At 39.9% G+C, this 17,797-nt stretch overlaps 1 protein-coding gene across 1 annotated transcript; it reads left to right on the plus strand.

The window, feature by feature from the left end:
- Window positions 1-17,675, plus strand: LOC140751521 (spondin-1). Its single transcript, XM_073085412.1, has 15 exons — window positions 1-822; window positions 2,255-2,431; window positions 2,832-3,064; window positions 3,764-3,955; window positions 4,719-4,925; window positions 5,208-5,474; window positions 5,864-6,035; window positions 6,720-6,963; window positions 8,131-8,343; window positions 9,014-9,062; window positions 9,733-9,918; window positions 10,678-10,822; window positions 13,572-13,670; window positions 14,784-14,878; window positions 16,330-17,675. Exons 2-15 carry the CDS (start codon window positions 2,275-2,277, stop codon window positions 16,483-16,485), a joined length of 2,415 nt encoding a protein of 804 aa, XP_072941513.1. The 5' UTR covers window positions 1-822; window positions 2,255-2,274; the 3' UTR covers window positions 16,486-17,675.
- The last annotated feature ends 122 nt before the right edge of the window (window positions 17,676-17,797 follow it).

Here is a 17,797-nt window from a genome sequence, read left to right on the forward strand (position 1 = left end):
TTTGTATAACAATTTATTAATCGGAGGGTTCGAGGTTCAAATCCCACGCACTTCTGTTTTTTTTACTTATGTGCTATTAGAAGTTAATTATCTCATGCCATGGTGAAGGAAATCGTGAAAAACCTGTACTTCTGAGAGTTCTTTAAACAAATCTCAAAGACGTGTGAAGTGTACCAGTTCGTACGTGGCAGTGTATTATGGGTCAGGCTGACTCACTTTAAGTGGAGACTAGTGCACAACAGTGGGACAGTAATGATTCCATTTATACAACATCTAAGCTCTTCGGTGTTTTATAATGAATAATATATATTTGATTAATAGTTAATAAGAATATTTTTTAGTAATATTTATATTTTTTGTGTTTAATAAAGAGCGCGAACATTTAATATGTTATGTTTTCAATTTAAGTTTTTATATATCAATCAAAATAATATTTATTTTAAGGTTTTAAAATTAACGTTTTGATTTTGTAGACATTTCGTTCAGCAATACGCTGAACGATCGCCATGTTTCATAATATTCAGCAAATACATGCGCCAATACCGGCGTTGCAAATCTTTATACAATGTATCACCTCTACGGTGAGCCCAGTTTAACCCCGCGGGGCGCGTAGGGCGGGCGGATCCCGCATTACGGTACGGGAAAATAATTTAACTAAAAGATTAATTAATTAATGAAATTCATTATTTATACATTAAATAATATAAATCTGTATTACGGATCGTATTAGTTCCATAATTGATGCACGATACTCAACTTTAGTATGTCAAGTATAATTCAGTGACCTTTCTTTGTGTAAGCGCTCACATAGTTAACTCAAAGGTAAATCAACCCTTACAGTGAAGCCGGTCGCGCCTGTTGACTTACTTTTTTGTTTATTTTTGATAGTAGACAAAAAATGTGTATAATCCAGTTATTGTTTTAGTTACATTTATGAGTACGTTCATTATTTTTTTATTTTACTCTTGTTTTCATTCAGGTAATTTATTTTCTGTGTTGTTCGCAATAACAATGGAAAATAGGGGTAAATTATTGAATTACCGTATCTTAAGCTGCATTTACTATAACAGTTACTCGATAAAATCAGTCAGGTAAATGTTAGGTATTTAATGTGCGTGCTACGGTAGCACCACCATTGCATTTATGAAATTCATATTTTATGTCAACGTCATTATCAATTAAAGAATTGTTTATATTATTTATAATAATATAAATGTGACACTCTATCGATAGATATATCAATAGGTATCTATAATCATGTTGAAACGGGTAACGGGAATGATAATTAATAATTTTAAATTGTCAGCAAAATCATATCATATCATATAGCATGCCAACTACGCAACATGATCGCCGAACAATCGTATGGGAATTTTATAAATATTAATGATGTACAGTGGGAATTGGATATATTGGATTGTTATTATGGGTAGTACAATCGTAATTCGTATGGAAATATTACTAATATAGCATAGTGAGAAAAGGATATACTTGATTGTTGTTATTGATATAATGTTTTAAGATGTCTAAAATATATTTCTATGTCAAAATATTCTGAGAATTTTGATTTACTTATATTAAAATATTAAATAGAACAATCGCTTCATCTATGTTTGTACTCTATAAGTAGTGCACTTTAAAGCAGCACGGAAAGACGATTGCTATTGTCAACTGTGAGGAGCTGTATTATTATATCGTACCTACTCATTTCTATAGGAATGCTTCAATAATTTCAGGTACATATTTTATGCTTAAATTGGTCATTTCAAAACTTAAAGAAGTAAAGGATACACTTACATATACTTTGTGACGCTATCCGGATTGTAATAAAGCACCCAGATTTTTTGTAACGTGGGAAAAAGTGTAAGGTAATAAATATTAATTTCATCACGAATTTATTACGATTTAAATTGTCAAAGTTGGTAGACATCTCTGTGGTTCGACTCCAGCGGCACCACCACTACCCCTACGTCTCCCCAATAACAGCCATGTTAGGGCGAACGGTCTAGTATGGGAGACCCAGTTTTCCGAGGCATTCAAGTTTAGTTCTCAGGGGTAATAAAGCTTCTGTATCCGGGGTTGATAATAGATGTATATGGGCGGCAGTGGCCACTTAACATCAGATGGACTGCATGCTCGTCTGCTACTCCTGTATTATAAAAGAATTTACGTTTAGGGCGACACAAGGAAAATGAAAAACAAATGAAAATAGTTTATTTCTCTCACAATAAACTATTCTCATTTTTTTGGGAAGGACACATTGGAATAGCGAGTATGTTCCTCGTGGTTGTCGCGTGCCTGGTGGCGAGTGCGCGCGCGTCCCCGGCGCCGTGCGAGCGCGCGCCGCCGCACGCGCAGCCCGCCGACGCCAACTACCGCCTCGGCATCGCCGGGGACCCCGACCTCTTCCTGCCCGGGGAACTCTATACAGGTATGTTGTATAAACTCGGGTATAATCTATGTGGAATTACTTCATGTTTTAAAATCGTGGTTTTTAGGTTTCTACTTAACTATATAATTATCAAGTCGTGGAATTCTTTTTGTAAGGGTTTGGCTGCATCTTATTTAGGAGGGGGCGCGCCTTGGACGATGGATCATTTGCGCGGCCCATTAATGTCTTGTTTAAAATATTATTTGCAATATGAAACAATTCACTACTGTATGTACGGTTATGTATCAACCAATATGTAAAATATATCTACCTACCATCCCTAGATGTTCCACATGTTTAATAAGTCTATTTTATCTAATAACAAGCGATGTATGCTGAAATATTTAAATTTAATTCCGCACTCCACGAGATATTACCGGAAGGAATTTTCTTGTCGTAGTTTCGCTGCAAAGCGTAGACAGTGGTCAAGGGCCAACGCCGTTCGTTGGTTTCACAATATGGGCGGAAGTGGTGCAGGAAGTTCCGCTAAATGACAGCGTGGAAGAAAGGAAACTCAGCGAAAACAATCAGTCTCTAGGGACGTTCCAAGCGTATGATTCTCAGGCCAAACCGCACGAGGTCTGCATACCAGCTGTGAATAATGCGACATCACACCCTAAAACTGAAGTACAGGTATATCTCTTTTATAGCATATATAAAAAAATCTCTTTGTCTATTTTACTACTGCTACAATATAATCCCATCATTTCATTGTAATATCATGTGCACTTTTTAAAAGAAAATTTGAATCACTCTCCTAAACATGACTTCAACGTATGCACCGGTTTTTATTTATGTAGTTTTCGTTGTTTGGAAGGTGACTTTAAAATTTTAGAAAAATCTGTTTAACTCCTTGAAGATCATGAGTTCTATGCTACTTGGACTCAGGGGTATTTAAATTTCAAGTCACTATTCTTGTTTTTTGCATGTGATTAATAAATAATAGTCATCTTGAAGGTCTTGAAGGCGTATAATCTTATAGTCACATAAAAGGTACAGAGTAACGATATAATAACTATACGTAAGTAAGTTCACACTAGTGATTAGAAGTATTATAACTACACAAGTATCTCCGTTATTCGACTGTTCTTGCTGAAGTCTCCGACCAGAATGTCGCTCTCTGTTAATTCGAGCGCCGCCAAGGTGTCGTCCCCACTTCACCTACTCGCATCTGTTTTTAAACTGTAGTGTCAAATGAGTCACATATTATTTTAATGTAACGTTATAAAAATGTGATATCGTTAATATCCAAGCTTCTTATTAACGATGATAACATGATCATTGATAATTTTTCCATCGTGGGTAAGTTAAGTGTCGGTAATCGGTATCCAGGTGATATGGAACGCACCGACCGCGGCGTTAGAGTTTTGCGTGCGTTTGTGCGCTCGCGCGGAGCACGCGTCGGGCGGCGGCTCGGTCGTGCTCGCTCGCAAGATGTGCCCCGCGCCCGTCGCGCCCGGCAGCCTGGCGCGTCCACCGCCCATCGTCGAGCCCTGCTGCGCTTGCGACGAGGCTAAGTATGAGGTATGAGGGTATAAAACGCTCCAAACTTCTAGTCCGCTCTGAAGTTATTGCACGCAGGTTTAGTTTGCATTGCACGGAGTATATTCGTAACGTACGGGGACACTTACTGCGCTATATACCCGTTGGCGAGAGCGAGCAGCGGACGGGTGACGGGGGGCTCCCGCGCTGTCTTCGTCCCGCTAATATCTAAAATTTGCTACTGCGATGCGACTCGTTTCTATATTCGGAGCGGACTAGCAGTTTGCCGCGAACTCTACTAGATACTAAGAGTAGTACGAGGTATGGGAATTCAAGATACTAGGGTACGAGATGCTAATCCACGAGCTATGAAGGTACGAGTTATTAGGGTATAAGATACGCAGGCACGAGAGTGCCAGTTAGCCTAGGTTTAAGCTATGTAAGGTTTGGTAAAGTGATGGTATCCAGGTGATATGATAAGCGTTGACCGTGGCTCTAGAGTTTTGCGTGCGTAAGGGAGATGTAAATAAAATGTTTGGTTTCTTAATTTTTTTTTAATTTCTTTATAATTTTATTGTCTATGATGTAAATACTTTTGAAATTTGAAAAGAATTGTGGAAAAGAAACATTAATGTCGTTTCTTTAAATACAGAGCAACAACATTGTTTCTCTCAAGTCCACAAGATAAGAAAAATCAATATTATATTTGTAAAACTAGACTATGGCTGCGTCTCTACAGCTATTTCTGCCTTAAACCAGTATTTCTCAAGGCATCGAGTTATTTGTGTAACCGATTTGTTAACAGGTAACATTCGAAGGCCACTGGTCCCAAAACACCCATCCACGAGATTTTCCTCCAGAGAGCGCACAGGCTCACTTTGGGGACATTATCGGTGCGTCACACACCGCACAATACAGGGTGTGGCAAGAGGGAAGAATTGCTAGCACAGGGTTGAGACGATTGGCTGATGATGGGGCTACCACTGCGCTCGAGAAGGAATTGAAGGCAGAGGTTTGTATTAATTTTTTATTTAACTATTAAGTCGAGCTCAAAACGGTTTGCCGACTATTATTTATTGAAAGATTTATTATTTTTTCTTAAATGGTTGTTTTTCAAAGGGACCCCAAATTCTTGTGTACCCAGGGACTCCAAAAATTCTTAAGACGATCCTCTGAAACCATGTACGGAAGCATCTAGAGTAAAGATGCATACATTGGGTGGCTGTTTTAATTTTAGTTTTGGAAGACGAAAATAATGAGAAACTACTTATTAATCTTTATGTTTTGATTGTAGAGCGACCACATCCGCACAATAATCAAGGCGCGTGGGATAACCTGGCAGCAGGTGGCCAGCGGCGGGGTGCCCAGTACGTTCGCGGTGTTCCGAGTTGACGCTAAACACCACTTGGTGTCGCTGGTGTCGAAACTAGCGCCCTCGCCCGACTGGGTCGTTGGTATATCCGCGTTGGAGCTGTGCAACGCTAACTGTACTTGGAGGAGGTCGTCCACGTTACCCCTGTATCCGTATGATGCGGGGACGGATAGTGGTATTACGTATACGGTTAGTGGTGATTTAAGTAAATAAATAAAAAAAATGTACAAAGACATGTTTTCATCACTTACTTACCTAGTAATTTCCTTTGAAGTTGATTAAAGTTGACATTTGAAATAAATAAATTAAACAGAACCTATATTAATAGGTTCTGTTTAATAGTCTCTTTCTTTTGGCGTTTAATACTTAGCTTTATTCTGTCAGGCTGGTACAGAAAATCTATCACGGCGGTGTAAATTCTACAAGGCACTACAAAGATTGATTATTCTCGGTTGGAAATGGCGTTCCATTCTAATTAATGAAGTCTTAATTAAATAGTATTATAATAAACCAGATCGATCATTCTTTGACTTCGTGAAGTATTTTTTTCCACATAAGAAAGATTTAATTTGGTTTAGGCACGCCGTTCCCCAACGATCCCGCCCGCACCGGTCCGCGCGTTACGTCCGGAGTGGCCTCGTGACGAACGCTCCCCCTTCTACAGCCCGACGGGCGAGATGCGACCCTTCGCTCGGCTCCGTCTCACTAGATTGAGACTCTATGAGAAGAGCTGTGATCCAGTGGGTAGTGGTAAGTATTTGTCTATTATCTCTGTGTATGGATTGTGCTAGTGTGAAAATTTCTTATAGGAGCATTATATTATCTTTGACGCTATTTCTTCTATGCAAAAATGCAAACGATAATAGAAAGGTGTCATTCCCGAAAAGCGCCGCGCTCTTTCCCGCCGTTTGTTCATGTTTTAAGAGGCGACTAAATAATTGAATTGAGGCAGGACACTTGTAAGCTAATACACATGAATCTCAAGGTACATCTCTAATACCCAAATGCGGAGAATACGGCAAAAGTCTCCAGTCAAAGAAAAAGCCCGATTCCGATGCTGAGGTTACCAATACAGTAACCATTTAATTCATTAAATAGCAAAACTTTCTTCTAAGGGCAAGTTTTTCTAAGCGGTGGCGCTCTAGAATGGAGTCTATCCGATGGCAAGTGACTACTGCCACCCATGGATATCTGTGGTCAACCCTAGATAAGATTACATTCCTACCTGAGGTGGGCCACAGATGCGCCGTTACACTTGAGGATTAAGCTGGAATGCTTAGAATAATTATGTTTCCCTTACCACGTCCTTCAAACCAGAACCTAGTAGCGCTTAGTACTGCTGTTATCAGGAAGAACTAGGTGTGGCTGTGGTGCCGCTGGAGTCGAACCACAGAGGGTTCTATGACCTCCCTATCGTCGCATATGTTTGCGTAGGCGTAGAACCAGTGAGCGAGGTGGGCGTGGAGGCTGCGTCGCGCGCGGCGGCGGCGGTGAGCGCGGCGGGCGGGTCGTGCGCGGTGCACGCGTGGGGCGGCTGGGGGCCGTGCAGCGTGACGTGCGGCGCGGGCCACGCGTCCCGCCAGCGCGACTACGTGTGGCCGGCGCGCGCGTACGCGGACGCCTGCCGCACGCCGCTCACCGAGTACCGCAAGTGTCGCGGCCCGAGGGTGAACTGCAAGTGAGTCGCTTGTGTTCTAGTGAGGTTGCCGGAACAAGCGGGTCAGTAGCGGCACATGTACGGTGCACGCGTGGGGCGGCTGGAGGCCGTACACCGAGTACCGCAAGTGTCGCGGCCCGAGGGTGAACTGCAAGTGAGTCGCTTGTGTTCTAGTGAGGTTGCCGGAACAAGCGGGTCAGTAGCGGCACATGTACGGTGCACGCGTGGGGCGGCTGGAGGCCGTACACCGAGTACCGCAAGTGTCGCGGCCCGAGGGTGAACTGCAAGTGAGTCGCTTGTGTCCTAGTGAGGTTGCCGGAACAAGCGGGTCAGTAGCGGCACATGTACGGTGCACGCGTGGGGCGGCTGGAGGCCGTGCACCGAGTACCGCAAGTGTCGCGGCCCGAGGGTGAACTGCAAGTGAGTCGCTTGTGTCCTAGTGAGGTTGCCGGAACAAGCGGGTCAGTAGCGGCACATGTACGGTGCACGCGTGGGGCGGCTGGAGGCCGTACACCGAGTACCGCAAGTGTCGCGGCCCGAGGGTGAACTGCAAGTGAGTTGCTTGTGTTCTCTATCCGGGTGTAAATAGTAAGGTGGGTGCAGAAGAAATGCGCGTGGTGGTAGGGACAAGCGGTAGAAGCAATACATGCGCAATGCACGTGTGGGGCGGCTGGAGACCTTTATAGCGCGACGTGAGTTAAAGGCTGCACGTTGCCCATCAAGTACCGCAAGTGTGATTAGTTGGTTCTTGTTTTCTTTATCGGGTTAAATACTGTCTATACGGGTTACTATACGGGTACTATACGGGTTAAATCTTGTATATCTGTTGGTAATTTTTATGTATTTCGGATTTCTGCTAATAAATTACCGATTTAATTTGCTAAAATCTTCTTTACAGAAACGTCAAAGTCTTCAAAATAATATAGAATATGACTACTAATATAAGATATCAGTTTAGTAGAAGTGCGAAAATCATTTTTCTGTTATATGATTTCGACACGTTTCTGTAAGAAATATGTTTCTTATAGAAACATGTAATACATGTATTTCTTACCCAAACGTGTTCCGTTCTTGCCCGTATGTACAGAGTGATATCGCAGTACGAGCCGAAGGCGGCAAAGTCGTCAGGCCCGTGCGCGATGTCTGTTCTTACCTAAACGAAGTCTGCTTGTGCCTGTGTGTTCGTAGAGTGATATCACAATACGAGCCGGAAGCGGCGGAGTCGTCGGGCCCGTGCGCGGTGTCGCCGTGGTCGGAGTGGTCGCCGTGCGAGGGCTGCGGGGTGCGCGCGCGCACGCGGCAGTACCTCGCGCCGCGCGCGCACAAGCGCTGCCACGTCGGCTTCCGCGCGCGCACCGTGCTCAGCCAGGCGCAGCCCTGCGACGCCGGGCCCTGCTTCAAGTTAATATGGAGACATTTTGACATATACACACACACACATACACACGCACGCACGCACGCACGAACGCACGCACGCACGCACGCACGCAAACACGCACACACACACACACACACACGCGCACGCACGCACGCACACACACACACAGTCACAAACGTCACATACACTTACATATGTGCGCAAACGAACATTTATTCACTCTCTCTCCCTTCTCACTTGATGAATGCACACGCATTCGTATGCGAGCACTCACACGAGTATCCATTGTATTTAAAATGAATACAAATTACCAAAAACACCGCATTCTATTGTTGTGATTATTATTTATGGCACACTTCATTTGTATTTTAAATATAATTATGTAAGAATAAAAATACCCGAAAGTAGTAGAACACTAGAACCTAGCATGTTTAAAAATGTCTTCCTCTGAAATGCCGATATTCAAGAAAAAAAAACCCTTTACTTTTTTATATTGTTACGGCGTATGAAACGACACCATGAAGTCAAATAAAGAGTAAAATAACATAACTGCAAAATTCCCATGCAAATATTTAAACAAAAAAGAATTTATTATGAATGTTCTTTCGCTTATAAAATGATGGACATAATAAATTAAAAACGTTTGGTCGCTCGTCTGCTTGTGAATTCAGAACTGTTTTGCTTTTGTTGCAGACCACCTGGAGAGTATGCAAATGCTACAAATTTCGACTGGTTCTTCATTGTAAGTTCAATCATAATCATTTAATCCCTTTTTCTGAGATCGTATCCTCATAGTCATTTAATTTCTTATTATGCAGTTCTGAGAAATTTAAAAATTCTTGCAACTATTTATCATCAAAAAAAGGTGCCAAATAGTTATAATGTTGGAGTAAATTCATTTTACGGTTAAAGCTCTTGAAGGTGCCGAATACTAATGTTTTATGCAAATTATTTAAATGATTTGTTTCTTATTTCGATGTGCAATTTCTATACCTATTGTAATGTTTTTTACAAACTATCGTCGTGAGTCGGTTTACATGGGTTGATCTTGGAATGCTTGAAAGTAGAATAAGTAGAAGGAGAGTGAGAAGTGGTCACTTAACAGCATTTTCTATCCCTATTTTGGCAAATCACATGCCACGTTGGCAAAGGGTATGCACCAGAAGGCAGGGTGATTTATCCCGGGGGCCGTGCTCTCATAGCCAGGGTTTGGATTTAATATACATGCAAAATTGTTAGGAAGCTCCGATTGCGTAATTCAGATATACTTGAGGCTCTTCACGAGTTGCGAAAGACTGTTACGCTATATTGTAAATATTTCTTAAAGATATGTGAAGTACTCAGTCTTGGCTAGAGTAGAGAGAAAAAGTGTGTCCAGATGTGATAGGAACGGGATGTTTTTTTTTGTATAGGACAATCCGCGCGGGGAGTGTACGGTGACGGCGTGGGGCGGCTGGTCGCCGTGCTCGGCGCGCTGTGGACGCGGGCGGCGGCTGCGCGCGCGGCTGTACGTGGCGCGCGACTCGCGTCTGCAGCCGCGCCTCACGCGCCGGCTGCTGCGCGACTGGAACCAGCGGTTCGCCGAGCTGCAGAACATCGTAGGTCCTGTGACGTCAGCGCGTGGGGGCTGGTCGCCGGTGACGGTGTGGGGTGACTGGCCGGGCGGAGCACGGTCCACGCCGTGTGACGTCATCACGTGCAGGTCAACTCCGACGAGTGCGGTGACGTCGTGGAGGAGCTTGATGCACTTCGCGTAGTTCCAGAGCTACGATAGTTGTTTATTATCTGCCTTGTCACGTCATCATATACAGGTCAACCTCCGACTAATCCGCGGCGATGACATGGGGAGGCTGGTCGTCGTGCTCGGCGCGTCTATAGACCTTTACGTGTATACCTCGAAAGTAGGTAGTTTCATAACGTGCAGGTACGTAAAGAACGCACTACGTTGACATACCCAGTTTATGCTTATGGAGAAAGGAAAGGCAATCTCCTAATAATAATAAAATTGGCGAATGACTCAGTTACTATCATCTGAAAATTTAAGCATGATTAAGATGTCAGAATAATTTATGATAGGGTAACATGATTTGGCTGCCGTATCTTTATCAGCACGATGTCGTAACCCTTTGCATTCATATTAGTCCATCCGCATCTAATCCAGTGTATCTTTAAATCTGTGTAATATAATTCATAATGCAATATTGCAATTAGGATTTGGATATTAAATTTAGTTGAAAATATGTAATATAACAATACTTATATAATAAATAAATACAAAACAAATTGTGGAAACGTGATTATATTCTACTTTCAGCAACATTTTGGCATAGAATAAAGTCTATAAAATTGTTATACAGGAATTACCACCAGAGAATACAACGAATGAAGACCCCCACATCGAGACCCTGGTGCAGGAGCATCTGGACAGGTGTCAGTTCACACTGACGCAGCAGGAGGCGTTGTGTGACGGCGAGGAAGAATGCGACGTAGCTGTCTCTCCAGGTACTAATTCTCCAATTGGTAACTTGTAAATACAGGAGCAACACAACAAACAAACACCTGCAGAATAAGAGCTTGGCACAGCAGCACCTGGACATGTGTCAGTTCACACTGACGTAGCAGGATGCGCTGTGTGACGGTGAGGAAGAGTGCGACGTAGCTGTCTCTCCAGGTGGTAATTTGTAAATACAGGAACAATATGATAAACAAACACCTGCACAATGAGAGCTTGGTACAGGAGCATCTGAACAGGTGTCAGTTCACACTGACGCAGCAGAAAGCGCTGTGTGTCGGCGAGGAAGAGTGCGACGTAGCTGTCTCGTCAGGTATTTACTCTCCAGGTGGTAAATTCTAAACCCAGCGACAACCGGACTAACAAAGACCTGCCGAATGAGAGCTTGGTGTAGGAGCATCTGGACAGGTGTCAGTGCACACTGACGCAGTAGAAAGCATTGTTAGATGGTAAGAAAGAAGGACGTAGGTTATAAATAGAACACGACATACGAAGACCTGTACATTGAAATAACGCAACATCACAATGTTTCCCAAATTCCTCGGCAAAAAAGACCTCAAATTAATGTATTTGTAAAATTTGCGCCCCGAAAAGTGCCGCCCGAAGCACAAGTACTCGTACAACTTGCCGCATAGGAAGGTACCATATCATTGTGATTATTATTGCAATGTGATGGACACCACATTCACAGCGGGAAAATATATGCTTATCAAGGCGTTAATAAGTCGTAGCATATTATTTTTTACCTTGGTTTACCTTTGGGAGACCTTGAGATTCATGGCAACACCTAAACATAACAATCAGTATCCGTTTACAGTTTATCAAAATGTTGATTTACGGTATGTTTGCGAGGAAACTGCTATCAACATGAGCAGTAGTCAATTGTTGATTGAGATACTGTTTGATAACCTTTTTCGGATAACCGCGTAGGCGAGGTGTACAACAATGATGTTATTTTGATGAGTGGTTATAAAATGATAGTGTTATCAATTGAAACCGACATCAATATACTAAGCATACTCGTATATTTATTTCGTTGCGATGTTAAGTAAAATGTTTTTGAAAGGTTTGAGATTTATTTTATATGACCAAAATTTTATTATGACGACTATGTGGGGCTATAAATGTAAAATGCATCTTTCAAAATTTAAAGGTTCAATTGTACTGATTGATTGGTTTTGAAGAGAAAGGCAAAATTTTATTATGTTAAGCGGGCAATCTGGGCAAACCCTCGTGAATATAGCTTGACTCCACTACCCCTATTTCTACTTCTGCCTAATAACAGCAATGTTACGCGCGTCAATATTATAAAAAATAGGTATATGCAACTGAACCATTGTTCATATGTTGCGATTTAAAGTCCGCGCCTAGTCCGCTTTTTAAGTTGCTGCGAGGAGGTGTCATCATACAATTTACTATGGCGACGCGATTCATTTCTACATTCAGAGCGGACTAGCGGACTATACAAGAGGTATACCCTGATAGTTTTACGCGCGTCAATGTTATAAAAAGACTAGCTGACCCGGCAAACCTGTTGCCATATAAATAAATAAATGTTAAGGGTGAACAACCCTTATCACTTAGTGGTATGAAAAATAGATAGTAGCCGATTCTCAGACCTACTGAATATGCATCAAAACTTGGTGAAAATTAATAAAGCCGTTTCGGAGGAGTACGGTAACTAACATTGTGACACGAAATCAAACTTTTTTATTCAAAATAGATTATTTACAGAGCACTTTTTGAATGTCAACACAACTACCACCACTTCACAAGGTGTTTCGTTATGGTGTTCATGGGGTCATAGTTAGCGGTCTGTTCAGAGGTGTGCAAGGAGCCGATGGTGGTGGGTCCGTGCCGGGGGTACCGCGAGCGCTGGTTCTACGACGCGGCGCGCGGCCACTGCGAGCCCTTCGGTTACACCGGCTGCGGCGGCAACGGGAACAACTTCCGCTCGCGGGACGCCTGTACACGCGCGTGTATACACCGGAACGATACTACCACCGCTTGTATGTTTCTTAATGTTTCTTTTGTAGTAGTAGCAAACAAACGTGCTGTCCGTCTATCGAAACGATACGATCACCACTTGTATGTGTCTTTTTGTTTGTTTTATGATATAGTAGTGGCACACAAACGTGCTGTCCGTCTATCGAAACAATACGATCACCACTTGTATGTTTTTGTTTTTGTAACGCTTGCAGTCTACCTCGGACCATGTATTGAAACAAAAGCCATTTGTATGTTTCTGATTTTTTTATGATATAGCAGATGAGCATGCGAGTCATATGATGGTTAGGGGTACTGCCGCCCATGGATGTAATCAACCCCAACTAAGATTAGATTGCTACCAGAGGACTGTCGCAGATGCGCTGCTATCCCTGAGGACTAAGCTAGAAGACCCCAGAAAAGATGCATTCTCACACTCATGCATAATTTTTTTAACTAAGAAAACGACTGTTTCTAGCCTGATCAATGTTATCTGTATAATTTTATATGTTTTTCTATGTGCTAAAAATAAGTGTAACTTCAAAAAAAGTTAGAAAAAATCATAAAATACAGCTTTAATACTCAGCTATTTTCTTGCTCTATTCCTTCCTATGCGTACTATTACTTAAGCACACTTTAAGAGTATCTATGGCTTTTCAAACCAAAATAAATAAATAAATTAAACATAATATAAATGTAATCGAGACGTATACAAAATAAATATTTCAAACATTACTCATTATTTTGATTTAGCCACAACAACGCACTTGGAAACAAGCACGAAGAGATTAAAATCAACGCCCTCGAGTGCCGACAACGAAGTTATTATGAACGACACGCCCAACTCACAGGGTAAGTTTACATAAATTAATTAATAATTATCATTTGTTTATTTTGTTTCTTACCGTATGTTTTAATTACACGCTTATTAGCTTCACTTGAAACTGACTAACAATATAATAAAATCTTGGAAGTCAATTTTAACCTACTTCTAATTGTTCTATAATTTGGTGTTGATCTGATGATGATGATGATGGAGTCTGAAGGTAAATAATGGACCTCTTCGAAGCCAACTAGTAAACCCCTTGTGTATAGGCCGTATGATTTATTTTGACCCAATTTTTATAATTTTAGTGGAATTTGTAACCATTGCAGAATTAATATGTTCTTTCGTTTCTGTAGGTATATGATAATCCCTTATTTATAATGTCTTGCCAATGTATATATCACACAACGGGGTGTTCAATATGCGGCCATATTGAATCGGACATAAATTTAATTGATGAGTGGTTTGCGTAAAGAATTTCAATAGACAATTATTGCCACATAATCCTTAATCGCCCTTCAAGTAGCTTTAGTGTAACAGTAGATGTTTGTGAAACAATTATCTTTGTACGTGGTGTCCATATTCCATATCTACAAGATAGTAGCCATTGTAAGACGCAGTAGCCTACTTCAATACACAAAGGGTACAGTAGCTTGCATAGATCGATACAAGCTTGTTTCCCAAGCGGTATTATGTAAGGCAAACGGTAAAAAGCATAGAGTAACTTTTGAGGAGAACTGTACTCCGATTATCGTCTGATAAATTTCTATGTGTAGAGTTAAATGTCTAATACGAAGATATAGTAAGATTTATAGTAAATCCTATAATTCTGTTATCTTCACAATATAACGTGTAAGTAGGTTTTGATAAAGTTTGGAAAGAGGTAGAACTATGCGTAGTTTCAGAAATACGAAAATTTTGGATACCGCTGTTGGTCTGAGGTCAAGATTCAGGCATAGGGCTCTAATGGTGAAGTTATAATATGCAACTTTGTTTCCTGAAGGTTTTCCACAACTATGCGGATTGCTTCGCTTCGCAGACATGGTAGTTATAGATATTTAAAATTGCGAGTAAAAAAATGAAAGGATGAAGACAAAGGCTTCTGTTTATTGCAATCTCAAAAGTGGTCCAATTTGCAGATATTGGTAACTGCGAGACTGGTCCGTGGATGGGTTGGAGCGACTGCTTCGGCGAATGCGACTACGCGGTCAAACTCAACTATCGACTCATTGTGGTAAGTATGCAAATGATATACATTTGGTTTTATGTTAGCCCTATTAGATAAATCTTCACTGAGAAGGTTTAATATCTATAGGATTCCTCAAAAGTTTATTTAATAGAATGCCTTAAAGTCAGCAATACATTAGCAACTCCATTGGTGTTCTATATATAATTTTAGAGGATTTTTCCTAAATTTAATCACATAGAGTCGGCGAAAGGCGAACTCCGTGCATAGATTTCCTGAACGTTTCTATTATATTGAAAGAAATTTATATGATTAATAGTTAACATAATATTAGGTACTTTATCTTCAATACCGTCATAATTACGTATTGCCTTCGATCACTAATAAGAACTAGTGATCGAAGCGTATTGCTTATAAATATACTGTGACAATAGTTACATTTTCACTATATATTCGTTGTTCCGTTATTGACTTTGTCATTATTTTACACATGTGTATTTGCGTTACGTCTTAGTTACGGTTGTATAGGCTTATTGTCTACAACCCATTTATTTATAATAATAATAATAATAATAGTAACATTTATTTGCAGAAATAAGGTACAATTTAGATGGCATATTTCATGTATACAAGTCCTCTTATTTTACCTAATGAGGCATGCAAATTACAATAGCATACGTAATATGTAATTATTACGTACAAGTCACTGTGATCAAAAAGTTAATAGTATTAATATATTTTGATCTTCACAAATTATTGCGCGATTAATAAAACTAATTTTAAGTTCCTTGTGGAATATTTTATACATTATTTAAGTTAGCGTTTTAAAGTTTAAGTAAAGATTACTTAAATAAAGAAAAATTTACAAAATTGTTTTTCTAAATAGATTATTAAAATGTAGATTTAGGTAGGTATTTGAGCTCATGACAGTCTCAGGACAAGAATATGTGATCATGTAAGATCGTAAATTCTTCTTTAAAATTCAGTACTTATAAAAAGCTCTATAAAATTACTAAAAAGGTGTATTTACAAAAAAGGTTTCACGCGAATGGTTGATCTCAAAGACACATGATTATTCCCGACCCTGATATCAGCTGTAGAGCTGCAGGCGTAAGTGTGGCTTATAGTTAGGGGTGGTTCGTCGCGATATATTTTTATTGTTTATTGTGTATTTTATTTATTTTTATAATACGGTCATGGTCGGCTTATTTATTTACGTTTTTGTTGGCAAAATCGGTATTTCTAGAGTACACAGATAAGTCTATTGCCTACATTTTGAAAAAAAAAATCACGACAGTTTCTTGTAGAGAACAGAAAGCATATTGTTTTTAATTGTTTTATTTCTGTTCTTTTTTTCCCATATCTTTTATCATAGTTAATTTCACCAGAATAATCTAGATTATCATAATAATATTTGTATGTAAAAATTGACTCGGTATGTTTGTGTCTGTCTTGCCACCTTTAGATAGTTACATTATGTGTTGTTAATTTTCTTCCAGAATAATACCACGGGGATCGGCAAATCTTGTCACAAATTGGTCAAAAGTCGTTCGTGCAAGCCTGGCCATTGCCGCCGCCTGTTCGTGGCCAACTCTACCGACGTCTCTACCACTACTACTGTGGACGATAGGAGTCAAAACGCAATTTTTCATTAAATATTCGATCTATGTTTAGCGCATTTAAATAAGCGAAGTTATCTTAAAATATGAATACTTATTGATTTTTTATCTTATCTTTATAGCAATAGTTATAGTCAGTAGCGGGTTCAGTACCCTTACCAGGAGTTTTTACGTTTTGACAAATATGACTGTTTTGGTATTTGTTTACGTATTTGCCCGTACTATTTCCAATCAGCGCCCCTAGCGGATTGTGTCAGAACTTGGAAATAGTATGGGCCAATACGTAAACAAATACCAAAACAGCTTCGATCACTAATAAGAACTATTAGTGATCGAAGCGAAACAGTCATATTTGTCGAAACGTAAAAACTCATGGTAAGGGTACAGAAGGGGGGCTAAGGGACTCAAGTCCACACAAAACTTAAGCGTCGTGACAAATATTAAATTAAAACTTGATTCTGTTTTATATTCTGAGTAACTTGCAGCTCATTACCTATCCTGAATTTAATCAATTGTTTTTAATCCACGAGTTTAAAGATTCTTCTTTTAATCCGCTGCCCTGATCTCTGAAAAATCCTGAATCCGTTACTACTTACAGATAATAAATATTCCATGATTATTACGATATTCACTTATCTTCATGCAATACTATTTAGGGTTTCTAGTTTATATTACGGCATTTAAGATGTGATATATTTTTTGTAGATTAGGAATTGGATGATATTGCTCATTATGGTCGATAGATCAATGAACATTTGACTGTTATTGTAGTAATAATAAGTTCTTATCGGCCTGTTTTTGATAATAATTTTCTGATAGAATTAGACAACTATTTCTTATATTCAACATTTATGTAAAACTAAAAGTATATATTTTTTACTAAATTTATTTATTCCTTAAAATTGTATAGTCCGCGCCAAACTGCTAGTCCGCTCTGACGTTGTTGCGAGCAGGTGTAGTCATACAATTTGCTATGGCGACGCGACTCATTTCTATATTCAGAGCGGACTAGTAGTTTCGCGCGGACTATAACCTTTCTGCTTTCACTGTTTAACTAATTATGTTTTTAGGACAGTCCCGTCGTTATGTAGACTTTAATACTAGAATTTTGAATCTTAATGATGAATTACTACGAAATGCATGCATGATAAACAAATTTTGGAAAATGTAACTAAATTTGTTGTATTTAGAAAATTGTAAGTTGAAAGTAAATTATTGAAAATAAAGGTGTTTAACTCATTAACAATATCCCAAAGACCACAAAAATTGTAGAAATGTATTTATACAATCAGATTGTTTTAATACTTTATTAATTGGTATATTCACTTAAAAATAGGAAATATTTTAA

Source organism: Epargyreus clarus, unplaced genomic scaffold, assembly GCF_041222505.1.
Source record: "Epargyreus clarus isolate Ecla_fem2 unplaced genomic scaffold, WU_Ecla_fem_2.2 ptg000023l, whole genome shotgun sequence".
NCBI classification, from domain to species: Eukaryota; Metazoa; Arthropoda; class Insecta; order Lepidoptera; family Hesperiidae; genus Epargyreus; species Epargyreus clarus.

Bases quoted from the DNA above. Each gene is read 5' to 3' on its own strand.
- LOC140751521 (XM_073085412.1), top strand. From the start codon at position 2,275: ATGTTCCTCGTGGTTGTCGCGTGCCTGGTGGCGAGTGCGCGCGCGTCC. The intron at 6,964-8,130 runs GTGAGTCGCTTG...GTGTGTTCGTAG, and splicing joins GGCCCGAGGGTGAACTGCAA to AGTGATATCACAATACGAGC. The intron at 14,879-16,329 runs GTAAGTATGCAA...ATTTTCTTCCAG, and splicing joins TCAACTATCGACTCATTGTG to AATAATACCACGGGGATCGG.